Source organism: Portunus trituberculatus, chromosome 7 (assembly GCF_017591435.1).
Source record: "Portunus trituberculatus isolate SZX2019 chromosome 7, ASM1759143v1, whole genome shotgun sequence".
NCBI lineage: Eukaryota > Metazoa > Arthropoda > Malacostraca > Decapoda > Portunidae > Portunus > Portunus trituberculatus.
In genome coordinates, this window is record NC_059261.1 from 4,519,044 (window position 1) to 4,544,043 (window position 25,000).

The 25,000-nt window shown below is 40.2% G+C and overlaps 1 protein-coding gene across 1 annotated transcript in view; it reads left to right on the forward strand.

Moving 5' to 3' along the window:
• LOC123498627 (N-acetylgalactosaminyltransferase 6-like) overlaps positions 1-15,330 on the forward strand; it is a 21,133-nt gene extending 5,803 nt beyond the window's left edge. The window contains exons 4-13 of the mRNA XM_045245927.1: positions 112-250; positions 1,894-2,060; positions 5,613-5,812; positions 6,066-6,232; positions 8,059-8,287; positions 8,972-9,049; positions 9,618-9,761; positions 10,130-10,255; positions 11,151-11,273; positions 13,305-15,330. Of these exons, the coding sequence (XP_045101862.1) occupies positions 112-250; positions 1,894-2,060; positions 5,613-5,812; positions 6,066-6,232; positions 8,059-8,287; positions 8,972-9,049; positions 9,618-9,761; positions 10,130-10,255; positions 11,151-11,273; positions 13,305-13,481 (1,550 nt within the window). The 3' untranslated portion in view covers positions 13,482-15,330. The remainder of the gene's footprint in view (positions 1-111; positions 251-1,893; positions 2,061-5,612; positions 5,813-6,065; positions 6,233-8,058; positions 8,288-8,971; positions 9,050-9,617; positions 9,762-10,129; positions 10,256-11,150; positions 11,274-13,304) is intronic.
• Positions 15,331-25,000: the final 9,670 nt, after the last annotated feature.

Here is a 25,000-nt window from a genome sequence, read left to right on the forward strand (position 1 = left end):
TTTTATTAAGTTTAATGTCAATAAAATCATCTAATCGTACACAAAACTCATGGTATAAGGTTAAGGTAAGGTGAGGTGTGTGAAGGGAGTGTAGAGCCCAGTGTGTTGCAGGGGAGATGGGTGTGGCTGCCAACCTCCCTGCCGGCCTGGACAAGGAGAAGGATAACCTGTATAAAGTTAATGGGTTTAATGCCAGGCTGTCGGATAACATCGCACTCAACCGTTCCCTCAAAGACATCCGACATCCAAAGTAAGAAGTGGATTTGTTGTTTTTGTTCAATTGTTATCCTTTTCTTTTTTCTTTTTTCTTTTTTTTTTTTTCAGTGCGTTTCTCATTTTTTTTTTCTTTTTCTTTCTTCGTCTTCGTCTTCTTAAATTTCAGTTCTTGGCATTGTTCTCTTTTTCCTCCTTTCTCTTCCTTTCCTGTGTCCATTTTTCTTATATTCCAGTGGTTGGTGCTTTTCTCTTTTTCCTTGTTTTCTTCCTTTTTTTTTTTTTTTTTTTTTTTGTCTTTTCTTCAATGTTGGCGTCTTTCTCTTTCTTCTCCTTTTTTTTCTTTCTTTGTATGTGTTTCTTAATTTCAGTGTTTGGTGCCTTTCTCTCTTTTCATCATTTTCTTCTTTTTCTATTTTTCTTAAGTTTTGGTTCTTGTTTCCTGTCTCGTTTTTCTCATTTCCTTCCTTCTTTTCTTCTTTTTCTATTTTTCTTAAGTTTTGGTCCTTGTTTCCTGTCTCATTTTTCTCATTTTCTCCCTTTTTTTGTCTTTTTTCTTAAGTTTCAGTAGTTGGTATGTTTCTCTTTTCCCTCATTTTTTTCCTTCCTTGTATCTGAAATGGTCGTAAAAAAGTGGAAGCGTATCTGAATCAAGTGAGTGAGTGAATGAAAGAGTTTTTAGTATTTGCGATGTGTGTAGTTAGTGCGTTACCTAATTAACCACAACAAATCAATAATAATAATAATAGTAAGAGAGATGTAAATGGGAGTAAAACAATGGAAGCGTATGTGTGAGTGAGTGAGTGAATGAAAGAGTTATTGTATTCATGATGCATTTAGTTAGTGTATTACCTAATTAACCACAACAAAATCAATAATAGTAAAAAAAGAAAGAGATAAATGGGAGTAAAACAATGGAAGCGTATGTGTGAGTGAGTGAGTGAATGACAGAGTTATTGTGTATAGAATGTGTGTTAACGAACGCCAATAAAATTAATGATAGAGCAAAAAAAAAAATGCCGAGTTGAAAAAAATGAATAGTTCGAGTTAAGGGAGTGAGTGAATTAATTAAAGTTTTTTAATTTAGTTAGTGTATTGATTAACCCACAAAAATAAAAGTAATACAAGCAAGACATTTGTCCCTGACTTTTGGTTAACTCTCAGTATCTGTAAGGGAACCGTCAATCCAGTGGGCATTATTGTTTTCATTTTTTGTTGCCCTTGACCAGCTTCCCCTCTTGCATGAAATAAAAAAAAGGCTGAGCTGAAAGCAAGACTAGAAAATTAAAGAGTTTCTGGATGAAGTTAGTGAGTGAATTAACTAAAAGGTTCTTAAGTATAGGATAAGCTTAGCAAGTGTAGTAATGATAAAAAAAAAAAAAAAAAAACTTGCAGAGTAAATAATTATAGTAAAATAAATGAAGCGTTTCTGAATAGCAAGCCACCTGTAGTGATTGTATTAACCCTTTGGCTCATATTTGGCACACTTTTCTTGAATTGTTTACCACTGAGAGGTATTTTTACAAGTTCTACAGCTGCACTGAACCTATAAAATCAGTAGAAATTGTAAAATATATTCTCTCCTGTCCCATTCTCTCTTATGCATGCTTAAAAATATTACACACATTACTTTGGTTGATTGTTACGTATCACAGTGATTTTATTAATGAACCTCGACAGGTGCAAGGAGAAGCTGTACCTGGCAGACCTCCCCACAGCAGCGGTTGTGGTCCCTTTCCACAACGAGCACTGGACCACTCTCCTCCGAACGGCTGTCTCCGCCTACAACCGCTCACCAAAGCATTTGTTGAAGGAGATTATTCTGGTGGATGATGCTAGTACCAAAGGTGTGTGTGTGTGTGTGTGTGTGTGTGTGTGTGTGTGTGTGTGTGTGTGTGTGTGTGTGTGTGTTACCTTGTGTATTACAGGGTTCGAGATGGACTCATAGCAACCTGTCTCCTTATCTACATTTATCTAACTTCTCCTTAAATTTGTGCACACTTTCTTCTGTTACAGTCTCTTCACTCACTCCATTCCAGATGTCTACTGTCTTATGTGGAAAACTGAACTTCATAATGTTCCGCAGACACTGACTTTTCATGATCTTGTTGGAATGTCCCTTTGTTCATCTCACTCCATCCTTTGTCAGTGATACCAGGTCTTGTCTATCTATTATTCCCATATGGTTCACTATCTTAAATATTGATATTAGATCTTCCTTCTCCTGTCTGTCTGTCAGAGTTGGTAGTTCCATTTCCTTCAGTCTTTCTTCATTGGGAAGATCCTTTATATCTGGCACCATCTTTGTAGCAGTTGTTTGGACCCTTTCTAGTTTCTTGAAATCTACCTGTATGATGACCACACCACTGCTGCATATTCCAGTCTGGGTCTTATCATTGTGGTTATTATCTTTTTCATTATACTGTTATCCATGTAATTGATCGCCACACTGATGTTAGTTAGTGTCTTGTATGTTGAAGCAAATAGTCCAGTGTTGTGTCTTTCTGGAGTCAGGGCATCTTGTATCACTCCCACCTCTTTCTCTTCACTCCTTTTCATTATAATCTATTATCCCATTTTATATTCCCACGTAGGTCTCCTATTAGTTTTACTGTGTATTTACCTAGTTGTAGTTTTACAGGGCCTGGGCTTTATGCTCCTGTGGCCCTGTCTCCATAGCTACACTTATCCAATCTTTCCTTAAAACTGTGTACACTCGTTGCAGACACTACTTCTTCGTTCAAACTGTTCCATGTCTCAACACATCTTTGCGGGAAACTATACTTTTTAATATCTCTTAGACATCTTCCCTTCCTCAGTTTCTTACTATGCGATCTTGTGCTTCGACTGGCATATTCTTCTCTCAGGATCAGATACTCATTATCCACTTGGTCCATTCCGTTGATCAATTTATAAACTTGTATCAGGTCCCTCTCTCCCTTCTTTGTTCCAGGGTTGGTAGATCCATAGCCTTTAGTCTCTCCTCATATGTCATCCCTTCAAGTTCTGGGACCATTCTTGTAGCCATTTTTTGTAGTCTCTCCAATTTCCTTATGTGTTTCTTTTTATGAGGGGTCCACACTACTCCTGCATATTCCAATCTGGGTCTTATTATAGTACTTATCAATTTCTTCATCATTTCTTTGTCCATGTAGTGAAATGCTATTCCAATATTCCTTAGCAAATTATATGTCTCTCTGAAAATTCTATCAATATGGCTTACCGGTTGATTATTTTCTTCCATTGTCACTCCCAAATCCTTTTCCTTTTTTACTTTCTCCAGTTCTACTCCATCTCCCATCTTATAGATTCCCACTGGTCGTCTTTCACTCTTTCCCATTTCCATGACATGGCTTTTGTCCACATTGAATTCCATCTCCCACTTTTTACTCCATTCCCAGATCTTATTTAGGTCTTCTTGCAGTATTTCACAATCCTCTTTTTGCTTTATAACTCTGCACAGTTTCGCATCATCCGCAAACAGATTTATGTAGCTGTTCACTCCTTCTGGCATGTCATTTGAGGCCCCGTGTGCCAAACAATCATAACCCGAAAATCCTACTTTTGAGTTAAACATGCTTAAAGTTAAACACTGATTACGCACCTAAGATTGGTCAGAATATGTAAGTATTATACATGAAATGAAAGGTCTTGGGTAGTTATATTTAGTTATTTAGGTTTCGATAGTAAATCAGAAGATTTCCGGTTTATTAACATTGGGTTAATTAAACCCCACTCAGTAGCAGTAATTTTTTTTTTTTAAAACATTTCTAAGTTATTATTTTAAGAGTACTTGTTTTAATTTGGAATATGTGAAGGTTTCATGATAGCTGTAAAAGTAAATTTATTATTATTTTTTTTCGAGCTAAAAACTAAATATTAATCCTTACGAGTTAAAGGGCTAGTCTGACACACATGTCAAGGAGGGGAGAGAGAGAGAGAGTGAGAGCGTAAACATAGCTGTCATTGGGTGAGGCGCGGCGTGGGAGTGATGTCACAGCCATACGCGCTGCTGATTGGGTCACGCACGTCAGGCAGCAACAGCTGGGCTGGGAAGGTTACTCTTCTTTGGCACAGAATTGAGCGGGTATCTCGCTACTTTTTTTCACGTGTTTTTGCTCGACTTTGCACCTTGCTGTAGGTACCTAGAAGGTTGGATTTGGCTTGGCTGGCATCACCATACAGCTTTTACACCCCTCTACTCCATGGAGCAACCATTATCTCAAAATCTCAAATTTCAGGGTTACGATTGTTTGTCACGTGGGGCCTCATTTACATAAATGAGAAAAAGTATTGGCGGCCAATACTGACCCTTGTGGCACTCCGCTTTCTACTGCTCTCCACTTGGACTTCATATCTTTGACTACCGTCCTTATTTCTCTCCCCCTCAAATAATTTTCCATCCATCTCAATGTGCTTCCTTTTAAACCACCCTTCTCCTCTAATTTCCACAGCAACCTTTCATGTGGCACTTTATCAAACGCCTTTTTAAATCCAAGTAAATACAATCAACCCATCCTTCTCTCTCTTGTACCCTATCAACTATTCTAGAGTAGAAACTCAGTAAATTTGTTACACACGACCGACCTTTTCTAAAGCCAAATTGGCTATTTGATAATAATTTGTTGTCTTCAAGGAACTCGATCCATTGTTTCTTTATTACTCTTTCACACATCTTACATATTACACTAGTTAGTGATACCGGTCTGTAATTTAGAGGTTCTTCCTTCCTTCCGCTCTTATATATGGGAACCACCTCAGCTCTTTTCCATTCTACTGGTACTGTTCCATTTTCTATTGAGCATTTTATGATGTTGTATATAGGACTTGCTAGTTCTTCCCTACATTCTTTCAGTATTCTGCCTGAGACTTCATCCGGTCCCATTGCCTTTTCTTCATCCAGTTCCTTCATTAACTTTTTTATTTCAAGCTTGGTTACTTTAATCTCTTCCATATAGATGGTCTCTCTGTGGCCTTTCAAATTTGGATTCCTTAGTAAAGACCTCCTGGAACTTATTATTTAACAGTTCTGCCATACTTATTGGGTCTTCCACCATCCCATTTTATCCTTTTAACCTTTCTATTGTTTCTTTTTTGTCTTATTTTTCCATTTATGAATCTGTAAAAAATTTTGGTTACTCCTTGCATTTTTCGACTATGTCCTTTTCATAGATCCTCTCCTCTTCCTTCCTCACTTTAACATATTCATATCTTGCTATCTTGAAGTGTGTCTTTCCCTTTCTAATAATAATAATACCATTAATAATATAATTCTGTGTGTTTGTGTGTGTCTGTCTTTCTATGTGTGTGTGTGTGTGTGTGAGAAAGAGAGAGAAAATTTATGCTTTATGTGACAAGAGGTATGCTGCTGTTATCACCCAGCACCTGTCACCCTGCAGACTTCCTAGGGCGGCAGCTGGATGAGTACCTGGCGTCACACCTCCCCATAGCGCGGGTGGTGCGGCTGCCGGAGCGGTGGGGTCTCATCCGTGCCAGGCTGGAGGGGGCCAAGCACGCCACCGCTGATGTCCTCATCTTCCTCGACTCACACACCGAGTGCACCACAAACTGGCTGCCTCCTCTCCTGGGTATGGTGTGTGTGTGTGTGTGTGTTTTCTCTCTCTCTCTCTCTCTCTCTCTCTCTCTCTCTCTCTCTCTCTCTCTCTCTCTCTCTCTCTCTCTCTCTCTCTCTCTCTCTCATGACCTTGTTTCTGTTTTATTTTCATTTTCCTTCTCTTTTTTCTTCCTTTCAGTTTTCTTTTTCCTTTTTTTAATTTTTTCCTATTTTTCTCTCCCTTTCTCTCTCTCTCTCTCTAATCTACTCCATGTGTCCGCCCGAACAGACCCCATAGCGGGACTACAAGACGGCAGTGTGTCCGTTCATCGACGTGATAGACTTTGAGACGTTTGAGTACCGGGCACAGGACGAGGGGCGGCGAGGGGCGTTTGACTGGGAGTTTTATTACAAGCGACTCCCGGTGCTGGCTGAGGACGAGAAGAACATGCCGGAGCCCTTCAAGTGAGAGGGGAAGGGAAAGTGGCCTAACCTAACCTAATCTAATTTTCTGATATCAGGTTTTTTTTTTTTTTTTTTTTTTTACCATGTGGGCTTTTCACGAGAATTTCTGGGCTAAAGAGGATACATTTTTGGGTTCCTCTATCTCAAAGCCCACCCGTTAGGAGACCGTTGCCCCGAGTGAGGAAGCCCAGCCTACACTCGGACCGTGGACAGGATTCGAACCAGTGAGCTTGGAGACCCCTCGGACCCCAAAGCACATGGTTCTACTGTACCACGGCGGCCCCCAAGTTGAAGATAATGAGTGAGATTCGGGACATAAACTAACCAAATCTAATTTTTTTATGCTGGTTGAGGATGATAAAGTGAGATTAAAGAGATAAACTAACCTAATCTGACCTAATCTAATTTTCTGATGGTGTTTAAGGATAATAAAGTGAGATTGGGGAGAGAAACTAGCCTATAGTAAAATTAAATTGTACTGAGCCGTAGGGATAGGCCTATAATCCGTGCGACGCTGCCATATCTCTCATTACTTCAAGGAAAACGGAATAACTGTTCTTTATTCATGTTAATGCATGACTTTGCTAAAAAAAACTATAAGTGATGGACAAGACATGAAGCTGCCATAGGTGAATTAAGTATAGTCAAGGTGCTGGTTATAAAAGTGAAAATGAGGCTGATAATTTACCAAATATTTACTATTATGTCCTCTCGAGATACCCAGTGTAATATAATGAGTGGGGAAAAGAAATGCTGATAAGGTTGTGATGCTGTGTGGTGTATGTCTTGTTTGCACTGGGACAAATCCTCTTCACTGTGCCTTCAGATGTACCAGCTGCATCTGCTGTCCTCTTCCTCGCTTGATTTATTGGTAAAAGTGGTCCTTGCAAGCTTTATTTATTAATTCTGTAGACAAACTTCTTGGTTTGGCTGTACAACACACAGACGAGGATGCGTCAGTGTATCCTTCCATAGTGGCGACCAAATGAGAAGTGAGTCGATTTGCACCTGCGTGGTGACCTGACTCCTCCCCCTTCCCCCAGGGAAATCCCACCTGGGGTCGACTGGCAACGTCGCCCGTCCTGACATGCCACATGGTCATACATGTCCATGAAATACCTTTGTTTGACTTGGTATATAACACTTATTTGTATCACCTGCTATTTAATGAAATAGTCAGAATATTCTTAGAACGCTGTTTGTTGATAATACTGTGATTAAAGAACCATGAGTAGTATGGGCTGAATGTTTTGGTTGGAAATCTGGCAGAATGGCAAACAACACCCTACGGGTCAATACAATTTAATTTTACTATAATCTAATTTTTCTGATGGTGGTCAAAGATGATAATGTGCTATATAGCCTTTCAGGTGAGGATGGCGAGGAAAACTAGCCTAACCTAATGTGACCTTATGTCATGTAATGTGTATTTTATTTTATTTTATTTTATTTTATTTTCATATTTATTTATTTATTTATTTTTTTTTTTTTTTTTGGGGGAGGGCAAGAGATAAACTAGCTAAGGGTAACAGAAAATAAAAAGAAAAAGGCTCACTTCAAATACAAGTTCCCTAAAAGACTGGTGGAGAATTAGCCGAAAGACAGAAGCAAATGTCTTGATACCTCCCTCTTAAAAAAAACCAAGTCATAGGAAGGTGGAAATACAGAAGCAGGCAGGGAGTTCCAGAGTTTACCAACTACAAACACCATATTATACTTAAATTTACCTTATCTTACCTTAACTTTACCTTACCTAACCTTTACTAAACTTAACCTACCCCTTACCCAACCTTACCCCATGACTAACGCCATCTTTTCACCTTCAGGAGCCCAGTGATGGCAGGGGGACTATTTGCAATCTCCTCCAAGTTCTTCTGGGAGCTTGGTGGCTATGACCCTGGCCTGGACATCTGGGGCGGGGAACAGTATGAGTTGTCCTTCAAGATCTGGCAGTGTCACGGAACAATGCTGGACGCCCCTTGCTCCAGGATTGGCCATATTTACAGGAAGTTTGCTCCTTTCCCTAATCCACGCAAGGGAAACTTCATTGCCAGGGTGAGGCTGATGGGACACTTCCTTGGTTGGGTTGTGTGAAGTTGTCCTCATCATTTTTTTTTTTCTTTTCTTTTTTCTGTCTTTTTCTTGCTTGTTTGTCTCTCTTCTTTTTTTTCTCTCTTGTTTCTTTTCTCTTTCTCTCTTCTCTGTCTTGTTTTGTTTCTTCTCTGTCTTGTCTTCTCTCTTTTTCATCTCTCTTTCTTTTTCTTTTTTTCTTTCTCTTCTCTTCTCTCTCTTCTCTTCTCTTCTCTTCTCTTCTCTTCTCTCTCTCTCTCTCTCTCTCTCTCTCTCTCTCTCTCTCTCTCTCTCTCTCTCTCTCTCTCTCTCTCTCTCTCTCTCTCTCTCTCTCTCTCTCTCTCTCTCTCTCTCTTTTTCATAGCATTGTAAAAATTAAAAGGAAGGAACAAAATCTAAAGAAAGAAAGAGAAATAATAACAAAAACTAATTTTATCCCTCCCTCCTTCCCTCCTTTCTTCCTTTTCCCTCCTTCCCTCCTTTCCTCCCTTCTTCCTTCCCTCCTTCCCTCCTTCCTTAACCCCCTTCCTCTCTCCCTCCTTTCCTCCCTTTGTCCGCCCCTCCTTTCCTCCTTCTCCCTCTCCTCCGTCCTTCCTCCCTCCCTCCTTTCCTCCTTCTCCCTCTCCTCCGTCCTTCCCTCCCTCCCTCCCTCCCTCCTTCCCTCCGCAGAATTACCGCAGGGTGGCCGAGGTGTGGATGGATGAATACAAACAATACCTTTACATGCGGCAACCTGGCTGGCTCAAGGTAAGATACACAGGTGGATGAAGGGACTGTGGGGGAACAAGTGGATGAAAGGATAGGTGGATGAAGGAGACTGGATGAAGGAAACAGGTGGATGGAGGAACTGGATGAAGGTTCAGGTGGATGAAGGGAGAGGATCAGGGGACAGGTGGATGATGGGACAAGTGGATGATGGGAACAAGTGGATGAAGAGACTGGATGAGGAGATAGATGGATGTAGGAGGCTGGATGAGAAGATAGGTGGATGATGGAAACTGGATGAAAGGATAGGTGGATATAGGAGACTGGATGAAAGAGACTGGTGGATGTGGTGGACCTGAAAAACCCTGGTAGTTGAACCCTTTTCCCTTAACAGATTATAACTTGAACCCTTAGAAAACCCCTTAGTCTAGCCCCTTTCCTCAAACATATAACTTAAAGAACACTAAAAACTCCCAAAACCCTTTAAAAAAAATTGAATCCTTTTTCCCTTTATTCCCATTTTTTCCTTTAACAAACTTCAATAAAACCCTCGAATGATAACACTTAGAAATCTACCTTATTTAAAAATGTACCTTATTTCCGTGAACAGGTGGGCACAGGGGACTTGAGCGACCAGTTGGCAGTCAGGGAGAGGAACAAGTGTAAGTCTTTCAAGTGGTTCATGGAGAATATTGCCTTTGATTTGACCAAGCACTACCCACTGGTGGAGCCCCCTGACTACTGCAACGGCACGGTGAGGGGTGGGGGTTGGGGGGAAGGAGAGGAGAGAGAGAGAGAGAGAGTGGAGGGGTGTGTGTGTATGTGTGAGAGAGAGAGAGAGAGGGAGGGTTAGTAAGACAGAGAAAAAGGAGGAAGGGTTAATTAGAGAGAGAGAGAGAGAGAGAGAGAGAGGGTTGCTGTGTGTGTGTGAGAGAGTGAATGTTGATGAGAGCGAGAGAGAGTGAGAGAGAAGAGGGTTGCTGTGTGTGTGTGTGTGTGTGTGTGTTAAAGAGAGAGAGAGAGAGAGGAGGGTTGATATGCATGTGAGAGAGAGAGAGAGAGAGTGGAGTGTTGATGTGAGAGAGATTGTGTCCCTGACCTGACCTGACCTTGGTGGCACAGATCCAGAGTGTGGCCAACCCTGAGCTGTGTGTGGACTCCAAGCTGAAGGGACAGTTTGACCGGCTGGACTCACTGGGGAACTGTGGCCGTGGATCTCAATTTATATTCCAGCTCACTGCTTACAAGGTGCCTCTCTTCCTCCCACCCCCTGTCTACCCTCCCACCACCTGTGTACCCTCCCACCCCCTGTCTTCCTAACCTTACCTTACTCAATATGTAGATAACCTTACCTTACCTAACCTTACCTTACCTCACCTCACCTCACCTTACCTTACGTATTGTAGTGTAACTCAATAATGTAGCAAACTTTAGCTAACCTAACCTAACCTAACATGAGTCTACAGTACACCTAACCTAACCTAGCCTAACTTTTACATAATATTACGTAACCTAACCTAACATTAAAAAAAAAAGAAGGAAGAAAGGAAAAGAAAAACCTGAATTTAACTCGACTCAACCTAACCTAACCTAACTTAGCTCAGCATCATAACTAGCCTAACCTAACCTTACCTTACCTATCCTAGAATAATGCAGCTTAATATTATAACTAACCTAACTTAACCTAACCTGAAAAAAAATTAAGGAATAAAAGAAGAAAACTGAACTGAACCTAATCTAACAAACCATTATATAACCTAACACCAGGGTTGGCTCAATGTGATTATGAAGTTTAATGCTTCACTTCTTTCTTTGATGCAGAGTAAGTTAGTCGTGATCAAACCATTAGTTCTGTGTAGGATTCTTGTGTGGAAAGTCATGATGAGTACTGGATTTCAAACTCTGGGGCCTGTTCCATGGCAGGCTCACCTCTTTACCCTCCCGACTGTCTGGGACCTAGTTACCAAAGAAGCAGCAAGAGCCACCAGTCAGTAGCACCCAGCACCAGACAGAATAGTCGCTGCAAAAAACAAGGAATAATGTAAAATAAATATAAAATAAAAAGACGATTTGATTTGAATAAAAAAAATCTAACCTAACCTAACCAGACATCAGCCAATCTTGATCCTTCTCCGCCCCTCAGGACCTGCGACCCCACAAGAGCCACAACTGCTTTGACGTGCCGGACCTGAAGGCAGAGAGGGCCCCGGTGCTGCTGTTTGGCTGTCATAAGGGCCTCGGGAACCAGATGTGGAAATATGATGTAGTGAGTGGAAAGTGGTTCAGTTTTTGTCAAGCATCTATATTTAAGAAATGCCTTGCCCTCTCACTACGACAATTTTCCAAGGCCACAGTGACAAGTAGTCAGATTTTTAAGACCGTTTTAACTTTTAGCTAACTAGAAATCTTGCCAATCTATCACCAGAGCCCTAAAAACACTTAAAAACATGAGTATCTTCAACTGGAGCCCTTGGAAAGCATTGATGGTGAGAGAGCAAAGTGTTTCAGAATACAGGCCAGGATTAGGTGAGACTCAGGTTGTGTGGCTTTTGAATTAAGTTAGATTAGCTATTAAACCCTTTAGTAACCTTTCTCCCTCTCTCTCTCTCTAAGTAAACCTCTATAGCTAGATCAGATATTAACCCCTTCAGTACCATGGCACGTTTTCACATTATTTCAAAGTTTCATCTAAGAGGGGATTTCCGTTCAGTCATTCTAGCTGCCCTTCGACACATTGCCCCTCTTACACGAAGACAGATAGACAAACAAATATACTACAGCAACAAACCTGGGCTCCTGTAGTGATGATGTAGAAGAGATAAGCTTAGTAACCTTACATAGATGTGGTGTAGAGGTGGTGTAGAGAGATAGCTGTAGTGTGTGTGTGTGTGTGTGTGTTTTAGAGGAATGTGAATAAGTATGTGTGTGTGACTGCAGTGGTTGAGAGAGAGAGAGAGAGAGAGAGTTTGAGGAGTGTTAGGAAGAAAAAGAGGATGAAGTGAAGGAGGAAATGAGTGAATGGATGAAGGAAAAATGAAATAAATGAAGAAATAATGAAGTAGATAGAGTAACAAAAATGAATGAATGAAAGAAAAAAGGTCAGAAATGAAGGAATAATGATGCAAAGTAATGAAGTGAATGAATAAGGAAAGAAATGAAGGAATAAAGAGAGAAATAAGGATTGATGAAGTTAATGAATGAAAGAACAAGGAAGAAAATCAATTAGATAGAGTAATGAAGTGAATGAATGAAGGAAAAGACATGATCTAGCCCGAATAAGATTAGGAAAACCAGGAAAAACAATATTCTAGCCCAAATAAGACCAGGAAAACCAGGAAAGCACTTTAATTAACCCACACAAGACCAGGAAAATAAGGAAAATATCCAATCTAGCTGACTTAAGACCAGGAAAAACAGGAAAACACCCAATCTACACCAGGAAAATAAGGAAAACACATAATCTAGTCCTATATTAACCAGGAAAAGCAGGAAAATAGCCAGTGTAGCCCAAATAAGACCAGGAAAATAAGGAAAACACAAAATACCCAAAATTAGACCAGGAAAATAAGGAAAACACTTAAACTAGCCCAAATTAAACCAGGTAAACCAGGAAAATACATTCTAGCCCTAAGTAAACCAAGAAAAAACAGGAAAACACAAAATCTAGTCCAATATAAGACCAAGAAACCAAAAAAAACACCCAATTTAGCCCAGGAAAATCCATGACAACTCCCCTTCCTCCCTCAACCATGCCTCTCTCAAATTAGACCAGGAAAATAAGGAAAACACCTAAACTACCCCAAACTACACCAGGAAAATAAGGAAAACATAATCTAGTTCAAAATAAGACCAAGAAAAGCAGGAAAACAGCCAATGTAGCCCAAATAAGACCAGGAAAATAAGGAAAATGCCTAAACTACCCCTAAATTAATGAAGAAAAGCAGGAAAACACTCAATGTAGCCCAAATAAGACCAGGAAAATAAGGAAAATGCCTAAACTAGCCCTAAATTAACCAAGAAAAGCAGGAAAACAGTCAGTGTAGCCCAAATAAGACCAGGAAAATCAGGAAAACACAAAAAATACCCAAAATTAGACCAGGAAAATAAGGAAAACACTTAAACTAGCCCAAATTAAGCCAGGAAAAATATAAACACACTAAAACGACCCCAAAACTAGATCAGGAAAATAAGGAAAACTAAATCTAGTTCAATATAAGACCAAAAAACACCCAATTTAGCCCAGGAAAATCCATGACAACCACCCCCTGCCCCCCCTGAGTCATGCCTCTCCCAACAGGACAAGCAGATGATCAGGTTTGGGCACTACGGCACGCACTGTTTGGACGCCAGCATAGGGAACAAGGAGGTGTACGTGGCTCTCTGTGACTCAACCTCCCTCACGCAGAAGTGGAAGTGGACCTACGTCAATCAAGAGAGGGTCAGATACTACGACACGCTGGATCCTAAGCCCTAATGTGTGTGTGTGTGTGTGTGTGTGTGTGTGTAAGGGAGGGAAATACTGAGGGGAAAAGGGAGGAATAAAGAGGAAAATGGGAAAAGTAAAAGGTTGTGTGTGTGTATGTGTGTGTGTGTGTGTGTGTGTGTTGGGTAAATATTTAGAGTGCGGACCATGTGTTCATTTATTTAGGGAAGGAGAGAGTGAGAGGGAGAGATTTATCATAGTTTATGCTCTCTAGTATAATATATTTTTTTGTTAAAGCAAGAGAGAGAGAGAGAGAGATATTATACATTATTTTATATGCTCTCTATAGTATATGTATATTTTTTGGTGAGAGAGAGAGAGAGTGAAATAGTTGCACATACATATTTTACAGTGTATAGATGTATATTTATTGTAAAGGTGTGTCCACACAATGGGTCAGTGTCCCACAGACAAACACTGTTACCAATTCACTATGGGAAGTGGAAAGACTCGCTGGTGACATCAGAAGTGTGCACCAAGATGTGTGCCGGACACTGCCTGTGTTTGTAGCGTTGGCACTGTAGATAGTGTGTGTGTGTGTGTGTGTGTGTGTGAGGCGATGCTGGTCCAAGCCACACCAAGGGCAGACCAACGGTGCCTCTAGATGTGCCTCAGGTGAAATGGTCTCATCCAGGTGTCCTGCTTCGTTATAAGACGCTTTACTTCCTGCAATAAGTCATAAAAGTATTGGGGTTGATCTGCATACAGTTTGTGAATCCACAGTTCATGTAGGGTGGCTGCCTGGCTTCCCCTTCCACCTCGTGTGTACAAGCAGTTGTTGCAGCATTCCCTTCCTGTCACCTTGTCCTCACAGCACACCAGTCATCCTGCTGCACACTGCAATTTCCTTGGTTGTGTTTTTAATTTTCCTGTGCACCGTGGTAGTGACGGACCGCACCAGACGTCACCAACTACCACCTGTCACCAAGTCCACACACTGACTTGGACCCATGTGTGTGTTGCCAGTGGACATCACCTTCCAACACTGTGTGCCGGTCTTTGCCTTGTGAGCAGAGTCAAAACAGTGATATTCTGTCCCATGTGGCACCACTGTTCATCTTTGCCTTGTGAGCAGTCAAAATAGTGATATCACAGCCCCATCTAGCACCAGTGTATGCCTTGTGAGCAGAGTCAAAACAGTGGCATTCAGTCCCATCTGGCACCAGTGTATGCCTTGTGAGCAGAGTCAAAACAGTGGCATTCAGTCCCATCTGGCACCAGTCTTTGCCTTGTGAGCAGAGTCAAAACAGTGATACACAACCCCATCTGGCACCACTGTTCGTCTTTGCCTTGTGAGCAGTGAAAACAGTGGCATTCTGTTCCAACTGGCACCACTGTTTGTTGTCAGATCTACCTCCATCATCTCAACACTCATAAGGTCACCCTGCTTCCCCTGTGAAGTGGTAACAGTGTTTGTACATCCGATATACAGCCCTGTTCCGAAACGCTTTGCACTCTCATGACAACTAATTCAAAAAGCTCTAATTGAAGATACTCATGTTTTTAAGGGTATTTATATGGTTTTGGTGATGGATAAGCAACATTTCTAATTGATCATAAGAGGAACTGTCTTGAAAACTCAACTGTTGTCTAAATGGGACTTGAAAAATTTGTCGAGTGGAAAAGACAAGGCATTTCTGGATATAGCCAATGCTTTGACCACGTGGACACACCTTAACCCCTTCAGTACTGGGATGCATTTTTACCATGAGCTTTGGGTGTGGTTAGACAATTTTTTTTATATTAAGAAGGGTCTATGGAGGTTGAAAGATTAATGGCCAGAGTCTTCACTATTTTAATCCCACACACAAGTTTCTGAAGCTGTGTAAAATCAAATAGTCACCAGAATGAATAGTAGAAAGTAGAAGAGATGGAAGAAAATGAAGGAGGGATAGAAAGAATAGGAAGAGAGGAAGGTTAGTTACTAGAATGAATATGGAAACACCTCATGGTACTGAAGGGGTTAAAGCAAGAGAGAGAGAGAGAGAGAAAGAGATAAAGCAAAGGGAACAAGATAACATTGCATTTATATTTTGGACACAATAATGTAAAGAAGGAATAATAATAGTAATAGTAGTAGTAATAGTTGTGATAGAGATGTATGTAATGAAGAGAGATGAAACAGAGAATCTAAAGACTAATATGAAAAATTGCTAAAGAAAATACTACATAGAATAAGAAATAAAAACAATAATGGAGACACTAGATGATAAAGATGGTGAATAGTGAAGATGATAAAGATAATAGAGAAGAAAAATGATGATAACACAATTTTCTCAAGAGTTAAAGATAAGAAATACAAAAAGAAAATGAAATAATTGGTAAACTTTATATGAAATGCATGACAATCATTATAGAGTGTGTGTGTGTGTGTGTGTGTGTGTGTGTGTGTGTGTGTGTGTGTGTGTGTGTTGTACACGCCTTATTAACATGATTATAGAACACGATTGGTGCCTTGTGTGTGTGTGTGTGTGTGTGTTAGATTACATATTGTACTAATTAATAAAAATTGTGATTTTGTATTTGACTTTGTGTAACAGTAGTGGTGGTGGTATAGTAGTGGTAGTGATAGTATAGTAGTAGTAGTAGGCTAGTATTGGTGTTAGTAGTAGTGGTGGCAGATAGTAGTAGTAGTAGTAGTAGTAACAGTAACAGTAGTGGTGGTGGTACAGTAGTAGTCGTAGTAGTAGTAGTAGAAGTGGTGGTTGTGGTGGTAGTAGTAGAAGTGGTGGTTGTGGTAGTTGTAGTAGTAGTAGACTCGATACTAACCTTATTTATTTATTTTTTTTTTTATTATTATTATAAGTATTAAAATATCCGTGTGTGTGTGTGTGTGAGAGACCTCAGATAGCCAATTATAATCTCTTTTCAAACTTTTATATCTCGTATGATATAATTTCCCGGCAGTTTGCTCAGACAATAAACTCATTTCTCTGTCATTTCATTTGTCTTTATAGAGATCACCTCTATAAACAAATAGACCGCGAAGGGATAGATAGATTGCCAGTGTAAATAAAGAGATCAAGAGTATAGAGTAAATACATTACGAGCATAAGTGAATAAAGATGAAATAAATAGAGAGATCACGAATATAAATGAATTAGAGAGGAAATACATAGTCTAAATAAATAGAGAGATCACGAGTACAAATAAATTAGAGAGGAAATACATAGAGAAAACACGAGTAAATATATTAAAAGAGTAAGGAAATGAGAGATCTCGAGTATAAATAAATTAGAGAAGAAATGCATAGAAAAATCAGGAATGAATAAATTAGAAAAAAAAAATGAATAAAGATCACGAGTATAAATAGATAAAGAGATCACGAGTATAAGTAAATTAAAGAGTAAATACATCAAGGAGGTTATACTGAAGAAGACACCGCGCGCCTATCCCGCTGTGCTAAAAAAAAAAGTGAAGCCAGTGGGCGGAGGTTATGAGGCAGTGGGCGGAGCTTACGATCGGAACTTAATCCAAACATTGCCACCTCCTGTGTTAGACAATGGGAAATTAGCGCTTTCTTTTTCATTATTAGAGGAAAACTAAGAACTGATGGGTTAATTTATGTAAACCACAGTATAGTTTCTAGATATGTCATGTAGACCTGTTATCAACGGTGTTACTCTGAAATAGCTGCAATAGTGAAAGAAATACAGCAGGACGTTTCCGGGAGAAATTTCGGCAAAAAGATGACCTTTCTCGTTTAATGCATGACACGGAACTAATAGTGAAGTAAAATTTCAGTGATTGATGCTTTTCCAACGTGCAGTGACATGAAATAACACAGCATTCTAAATAAAAGAGAGAGAGAGAGAGAGAGAGAGAGAGAGAGAGAATTTTGACGTGTTAAGTAATTGCTTTACCAAGAAAAATCAACCTTCAGGCCAAGTTTCACCTGGCATACAGTTTATTTATCCTTCCTTTAAATGCACATGTATACGTACATGTCTACATCTATACATGCACATGTATATTCACATGTGTACATATCCTTTTCTAGTCATACGTTTGGCCCTGAGACAGCTCCCCACCTCTCACCCAAGTCCACTAAAGCTGGACAACACTGTATTATCTCATTTGCATGTATGCTTTACCGTCTGAATCTTCATGGCACAGTATGTCACGACTATTGCGCGTCTATTAAGGTCACATACATGGTGCGCAGCCTCCAAACATGGACATAGACGGAAAACAAGGAACGTAACTCAGGGGTTCTTTCAATGGGCGGTGGGCAATGTTTTTGGTGAGGGGGGTAGGGGCAGCAGCGGACCAGTAGCACGCCCTTCACTTTCATAACGTCACGCCGCCGCCTTGAAATGTCACCTCCTTGAAATACATCGAAAAATCACCTGTTAAAATAAGTAAAGAGTGAATAAATGGAGATCACGGGTATAGATAAATAGAGGAAGTAAATAGAGACCTTAAATATAAACAAAACGAGCACATTAATAAAAAAGATAACGAGTAAGGGAATTAGAGAGGAAATAGATCACTAGTAGAAATAAATAATAATAATAATAATGATAATAATAATAATAATAATAATAATGAAATTTAATTAATATTTTGTGTGTGTGTATGGTATGTGTAATTCGAGAAAGAAAACGGGGAAAGTAAAATAAATACATACATACAGACAGACAGACAGACATTTTCACGCATCCTTTTCTCTCTCTATCTTTTCTTATTCTCATTTTTTCCTTTTTTTTATTTTTCTTTTTGTTTTTATCCAGTCTAATTGCTATAGTCTCTCTCTCTCTCTCTCTCTCTCTCTCTCTCTCTCTCTCTCTCTCTCTCTCTCTCTCTCTCTCTCTTACGGGGCGTTTATTTGTATGAATAGTATAAATCTCTCTCTCTCTCTCTCTCTCTCTCTCTCTCTCTCTCTCTCTCTCTCTCTCTCTCTCACAACACTTAATATTCAGGTCATGCCTAGAGAGAAGGGGTGGGGGGAGGGAAGGGGAGGGGAGGTGAGGGGAGAGGAGTGAGGGGAAAGGAGTGAGGGGAGAGGGGGGGGTTGGTCACTGGTCATTGTGATAAGAGGTTAATGTATGGCAGGGTTACGTCTGTCCAGTGGATGTGCCCTCTCCCCTCACCTCTCCCCTCACTTCCCCTCACTTCCCCTCATCTCACCTCTCTCTACTTCTCCCCTTTCCATCTCTCTCTCTCTCTCTCTCCTCTTCTCTCTCTTCGTCCTTTTCCTCTTGTCTTTTTATCTTATTTCCCCTCTTTTCCTTCGTCTTTCCCCTCTTTTTTTCCCTCTCTTCTCCTCTCACCTTTCCCTTTTTGTTTCCCCTCTCAATTTTTTCTTCTCTCATCTTTCATTATTTTTCTTGTTCTTTTTTTTCTTATTTCCCCTCTTTTCCCCTCTTTTTTCCCTCTCTTCTCCTGTCATATCTTTCCTTTTCCCGTTCCCCTCTCAACTCTTTTCTTTTCTCTTTATCCTTTTCCTCCTCTTCCTGTTTTATCACCTTATTTCCCCTCTTTTCCTCCTTTTTCCCCTCTTTTTTTCCTTTCTTCTCTCACCTCTCTCTCTTTTTGTTTCCCCTCGCAACTCTTTTTCTTTTCTCTTCATCATTTCCTCCTCTTCCAATTGTATCACCTTATTTCCCCTCTTTTCTCTCACTTTTCCCCTCTTTTCTTATTTGTTTCCCCTCATCTCTCCCCTCTCTTTCCACTCTCACCTCTTCCTTATTTTCATTTCTCTTTCCTTCTTTTCCATATTTTTCTTACCTTATTTTCCTCTTTTCCCCTCACTTTTCCCCTCTTCTCTCTCTCTCTCTCCTCTCATTTTCCCCTCTCACCTCTCCCTCTCTCTCTCTCTCTTACTCCTTTTCTTCTCTTCAGTTTTTCTTATCTTAATTCTCCTTTTCCCTCACCTTTCCCCTCTTTTCTCCTTTGTTTCCCCTCATCTCTCCCCTCTTTTTCCCCTTTCACCTCTTTCTTACTTTCCTCTTGTCTTTCTTCCGTTTTCATATTTTTTCTCACTTTATTTCCATTTTCCCTCACTTTTCCCCTCTTTTCTGCTTTTCCTTCTCATCTCTCCCCTCTGTGTTGCCTACTTTCCTTTTTCATCTTCATTTTCTATTTATTTCAACTTTTAATCTTTTCTTATCTATTTTCCATTATTTCTCTTTTCCCCTCATTTTCCCTGTTTTCCCCTTTTTCCTCCCTTTTCCCCTCTTTCTTCCTTTTCCTTCTTCTTTCCATCTTTTAATTTTTTTGGCATCTTGTTTTTTTCTACTTTTCCTTGATTTCCCCTCACTTTCCCCTCCTTTCCCCTCTTTTCCCCTCTTTTGTCTCCTTTTCCTTATCTTTTTTTTACATAATTTTTTAAATTTTCCTTGGTATCCCCTGACTTTCCCTCTTTTTCCCCTTTTTCCTCCTTTCCTTTTGTTTTTTTTGTTTTTTTTCAATTTCTATCTTTCCTCCATCTTTTCCCCTCTTTCCCCTCTTATTCCTTTTCTCTTCATTCATTTTCTTTTATACTATCTGCATTCGATTTTTCCTTCTCATAAATTTTCCCCTTTTCCCCTTTTCCTTCCTTTTTCCTCTTTTCTTTTCTTTTCTTTTCAGTTTCTTTCTTCCCGATCTTTTCTCTCTTTTCCCTCTTTCCTTTTTTTCCTCATTTTTCTCACATTTCCCCTCTATTTCCCCTATTTTTCCTCCTTTTCCCAGACATGTCCCCTCTTTTCCCCTTTTTCCCCTCTTTTTCTTCCTTTTCCACACATTCCCCTCTTTTCCTCTTTCTTTCCTTCTTTTCTTCCTTTTTTCCAGACATTTCCCTTCTTTTCTCCTACCTTTATCCTCTTTTTCCTCTTTTTCCACACATTTCTCCTCTTTTCCCCTTTCTTTCCCCTCTTTTCTTCTTTCCAGACCTTCCCCTTTTTCCCTATCTTTCCCCTCTTTTTCCTCTTTTTCCACACATTTCCCCTCGTTTTCCCTCGCTTTCCCCTCTTTTTTCCTTTTTCCACATTTCCCCTCTTTTCCCCTTTCTTTTCCCTCTTTTTCTTCCTTTTCCACACTTTTCCTCTCTTTTTCCCTCGCTTTCCTCTCTTTTTCCTCCTTTTCCAGACATTTCTCCTCTTTTCCCCTATATTTCCCCTCTTTTTCCTCCTCTTTCACATCTTTTCCCTCTTTTCCTCCTTTCCCACACCTTTCCCTTCCTTTTCCACACTTTTCCCCTTTTCTCCTTTTCCGCATCTTTTCCCCCTCTTTTTTTTATTCTTTCCACACCTTTCTCCCCTCTATTTCCTCCTTTTGTACACCTTTCCCCTATTTTCCCTCTCTTTCCCCTCTTTTTCCTCTTTTTCCACATCTTTTCCCCTCTTTCTCCTCCTTTTCTACACCTTTTTCTCTTTTCTCTTTCTTTCCACACCTTTTCCCCTCTTTTCTTTCCTTTTCCACATTTTCCCCTCTTTCCTATTTTCCCACACCTTTTCACTTCATTTTCCTCCTTTTCTACACCTTTATTCCTCTCTTTTCCCTCTTTTTCCTCCTTTTACCTCATTTTCCATACCTTTTCCCCTCTTTTCCCCTCTCCTTCCCCTCTTTTCCCCTCCTTTTCTTTTCCTCATACCCATCTTTTCAAATTTCATCTGTTCGTTATTATTTTTTTTCTTATTTTTTTCCTTTTTTATTTATTTTATTATTTTTGTCATTTTTTTTTCATTTATTATTTTTTTTCTTATTTTCGTTCATTTTATTTTATTTTTTTAGGTTGTCGAATTCAAAACCAAAATATTATGCAGTCAAAAGATGTAAAGGAGGAGGAGGAGGAGGAGGAGGAGGAGGAGGAGGAGGAGGAGGAGGAGGAGGAGGAGAGGAGAAGATATCCCTAGAAAAAGTATTATTGTAAAAATCAGCAATATGGTCTTCTCTTCTTTCCTCCTCCTCCTCCTCCTCCTCCTCCTCCTCCTCCTCCTCCTTCCTTTCATTCTTCCTCTTACCTTTCATTTATTCTCTCTTTCTTCTTTCTTTTCTGTCCCTCTTCCTCCTTCTCCTTTTTTTCTCTTCCTTCCTTCGTTCCTTCTTTCCTTCCTTCCTTCACTCCCTTCCTTCTTCTTTCCTTCCTTCCTTCTTTCCTTCCTTCTTTCCTTCCTGTCCTCCTCCTCCCTTTCCTCTTTTCCTCCTTCCTTCCCTCCTTTCTCTTACTTCCATTCTCTCCTTCTTCCTTCTTCTTTCATCTGTCTTCCTCCTCCTCCTTTTTTTCTATTTTTCTTCCTTTCCTCCTTCCTTCCTTTCATTCTTTCTCTTACTTTTCCTGCATTCTTCTTTTTTTTCATCCCTCTTCTTCTTCTTCTTCTTCTTCTTCTTCCTCTTCCTTCCTTCCTTCCTTTCTTCTTATCTTCCATCCTAGTGCCTTCCCTCCTTCATTCCTTCCAGTCCTCCTCCTCCTCCTCCTCCTCCTCCTCCTCCTCCTCCTCCTCCTCCTCCTCCTCCTCCTCCTTTTATTCCGCCCATAGAATCTTTGCATACTTATTAAAATGGCGCCCACTTCAAGAAATACGGCCACCCCTAACCCACCCACGCCCTCCCCTCACCCACCCTTTCCCCTCACCTTTCCCCTCACTTTCCCCTCTTTCATTCTCTCCTCTTACCTTTTCTTCTTCGTTTCCTCTCTCTCTCTCTCTCTCTCTCTCTCTCTCTCTCTCTCTCTCTCTCTCTCTCTTCTCTCCATTTTCTCTCTTATTTACCTTCTTGTCCCTCTTTTCCCTCTTTTTCCTTATTTTTCCTTCTTTGTTCCCTCTCTCTCTCTCTCTCTCTCTCTCTCTCTCTCTCTCTCTCTCTCTCTCTCTCTCTCTCTTCCTCCTCTTCCATTTTCTCTTATTTCCCTCTTTTCCCCTCTTTTCCCTCACCTTTCCTATCTTTTCTTTATTTCCTCTCATCTCTCCCTTCTCTTCCTCCTTTTCCTCCACATTTTTCTCACCTCATTTCCCCTCTTTTCCTTCACCTTTCCCCTCTTCTTCCTTGCTTTCCCTCTCACCTCTCCCCTTCTGTTTCCCCTCCTTTCCCTCGTCATCTTTCTTTTCCCCTCTCAAGTTTCCCTGTATATTTCTATCATATGTTTGTATATTAATGAGGGGAAATGGAGAGAGAGAGAGAGAGAGAGAGAGAGAGAGAGAGAGAGGGTTGGATTGATGGCAGTTTCCTTGTTGATAAGTTGGCAACCCTCCAGGCCACGCGGGGTTGTCCAGTACCGAGTGTGTCATCAACACCAACACACACACACACACACACACACACACACACACACACACACACACACACACACACACACTGATTAGCTATACTGACACAAGAACACTGGAGGAGGAGGAGGAGGAGGAAGAGGAAGAGGAGGAGGAAGAGGAAGAGGAGGAGGAAGAAGGCCAGAAGATAAGGTTAGGTTAGGTGAGGTGAGGTGAAGTTAGGTGAGGTTATTTTGAGACAGGTGAGGTGAGTGAGGTGAAGTTAGGTGAAGTTAGGTGAAGTTAGGTGAAGTTAGGTGAAGTTAGGTTAGGTTATTTTCAGACAGGTGAGGTGAGTGAGGTGAAGTTAGGTGAAGTTAGGTGAAGTTAGGTGAGGTTAGGTGAGGTTATTTTGAGACAGGTGGAGTGAAGTGAAGTGAGGTAGGTTAGGTGAAGTTAGGTGAAGTTAGGTTAGGTTATTTTGAGACAAGTGAGGTGAGTGAGGTGAAGTAAGGTGAAGTTATGTAAGGTTAAGTTATTTTATTTCCCTCTCCCTCTCTCTCATATTTCCGTTTAGTTAGGAAGGTTAGGTTAGGTTAGGTTAAGTTGGGTTAGGTTAGGTTAGGTTAGGTTAGGATAAGATTAAGTCAGGTTAGGTTAGGTTAGGTTAGGATAAGGTTAAGTTAGGTTAGGTTAAGTTAGGTTAAGTTGGGTTAGGTTAGGTTAGGTTAGGATAAGATTAAGTCAGGTTAGGTTAGGTTAAGTTAGGTTAGGTTAGGTTAGGATAAGAGCCACTAGTTTGAGCCACAGTTAGGTTTGGTCAGGTTGGATAAGTTAGGTTCAATAAGGTTAGTTTATAGATAAGTTAGGTCAGGATAGGTAATGCTTTGGATAAGTTGGTCTTAGTTAAAGCTAGGTTAGTTAGTTAGGTTAGGTTAGGTTTGGGGTTTGTTAATGATTTGGTTTTTATATGTGGATAGATGAGGATAGGTTTAGTTTACGTTAAGGATAAGTTATGTTAGCCTAGGTTAAGTTAGATAGAGATAACAATGAGATCAAGTTAGTTATGGTATTAAGAGAGTTTCACCAACCTAACTCTATCTCAACTAACCTCACACACACACACACACACACACACACACACACACACACACACACATTTATTGATCGACAGGGTGACCACAGATAGCTTATACTTATCCCCTGCCAACTAAACCCTTCAAAAGACGCTACCTTCACACCCTTCCTCTGCCACCCCTACCTCACCCCTTCTCTAGCTCCCCTCACCCCTACCTTTCTTGTATCTCCCTTGTTTATCCTCCCTTTCCCGCTCTTTCTCATATTTTACTCCTTCCTCCCTTCCTCCTTTTCTATTTTCTTCTTCCTTCCTTTCTTTTCTTTCGCCCTCACTAATTTTTCCTTTTTCTCTCTCCTTCTCTTTCTTTCTCTATCTCATATTCTCCTGTATCTCTTTTTTTATTCTCTCTCTCTCTCTCTCCTATTCTCACTTATTTATTCTCTCTTCCTCTCTGTTTCTCATTTATTTCTTCCTCCTTTTTTATATTTTCCTCCTTCCTTCCTTTCCTTCTCCCTCAGTAACCTCCCCTTTTCTCTCTCCTCTCTTTCCTTCTCTCATATTTACTCTTCCTCCATCCTACCTCTCTTTCTCTCTATGGAAGGCTACAGGCGGTGGGAGGATGTTAACCCCTTCAGTACTGGGACACATTTTACCTTGAGATTTGTGTACTAGACCATTTTATTGACATTAGCAAAGGTCTATGGAGGTCAGAAGATTAATGGCCACAGTTTTCACTATTTTAACCCCCACGTAAGTTTCTGAAGGTGTATAGAATCACCAAATAGTCACCAGAATGAATATGGAAAGGTGTCATGGTGCTGAAAGGGTTAAAAGCGTGACAGAAAAGATTGATATGCTAATGACGTGTTAGCTAAGGTGTAAATGCTTAGTGAGAAACGTTTGCTCTTTCACTACATAATTTTCCAAGCCTACAGAGATGAGAAGTCGGTATTTCAATGTAGTTTTGTTGATTAACTAGTAAAGTGCTTATTCAGTAGCGTTTGTTCTCTCACTACAATTTTTTCCAAGGCTACAGAGATGACAAGTCTGTGTGTTAATGTAGTTTGTCTTTCTGATTAACTGATAAAGTCCTTAGTGAAAATCGTTTGGCCTCTCACTACAAAATCTTCTAAGGCTACAGAGACGACAAGTTGGCATTTCAGTCCAGTAGAGTGCTTATTCAGTAGCGTTTGGCCTCTCACTACATTATTTTCCAAGGCTACAAAGATGACAAGTCTGTGTTTCAATACTTTCTCCTGATTAAC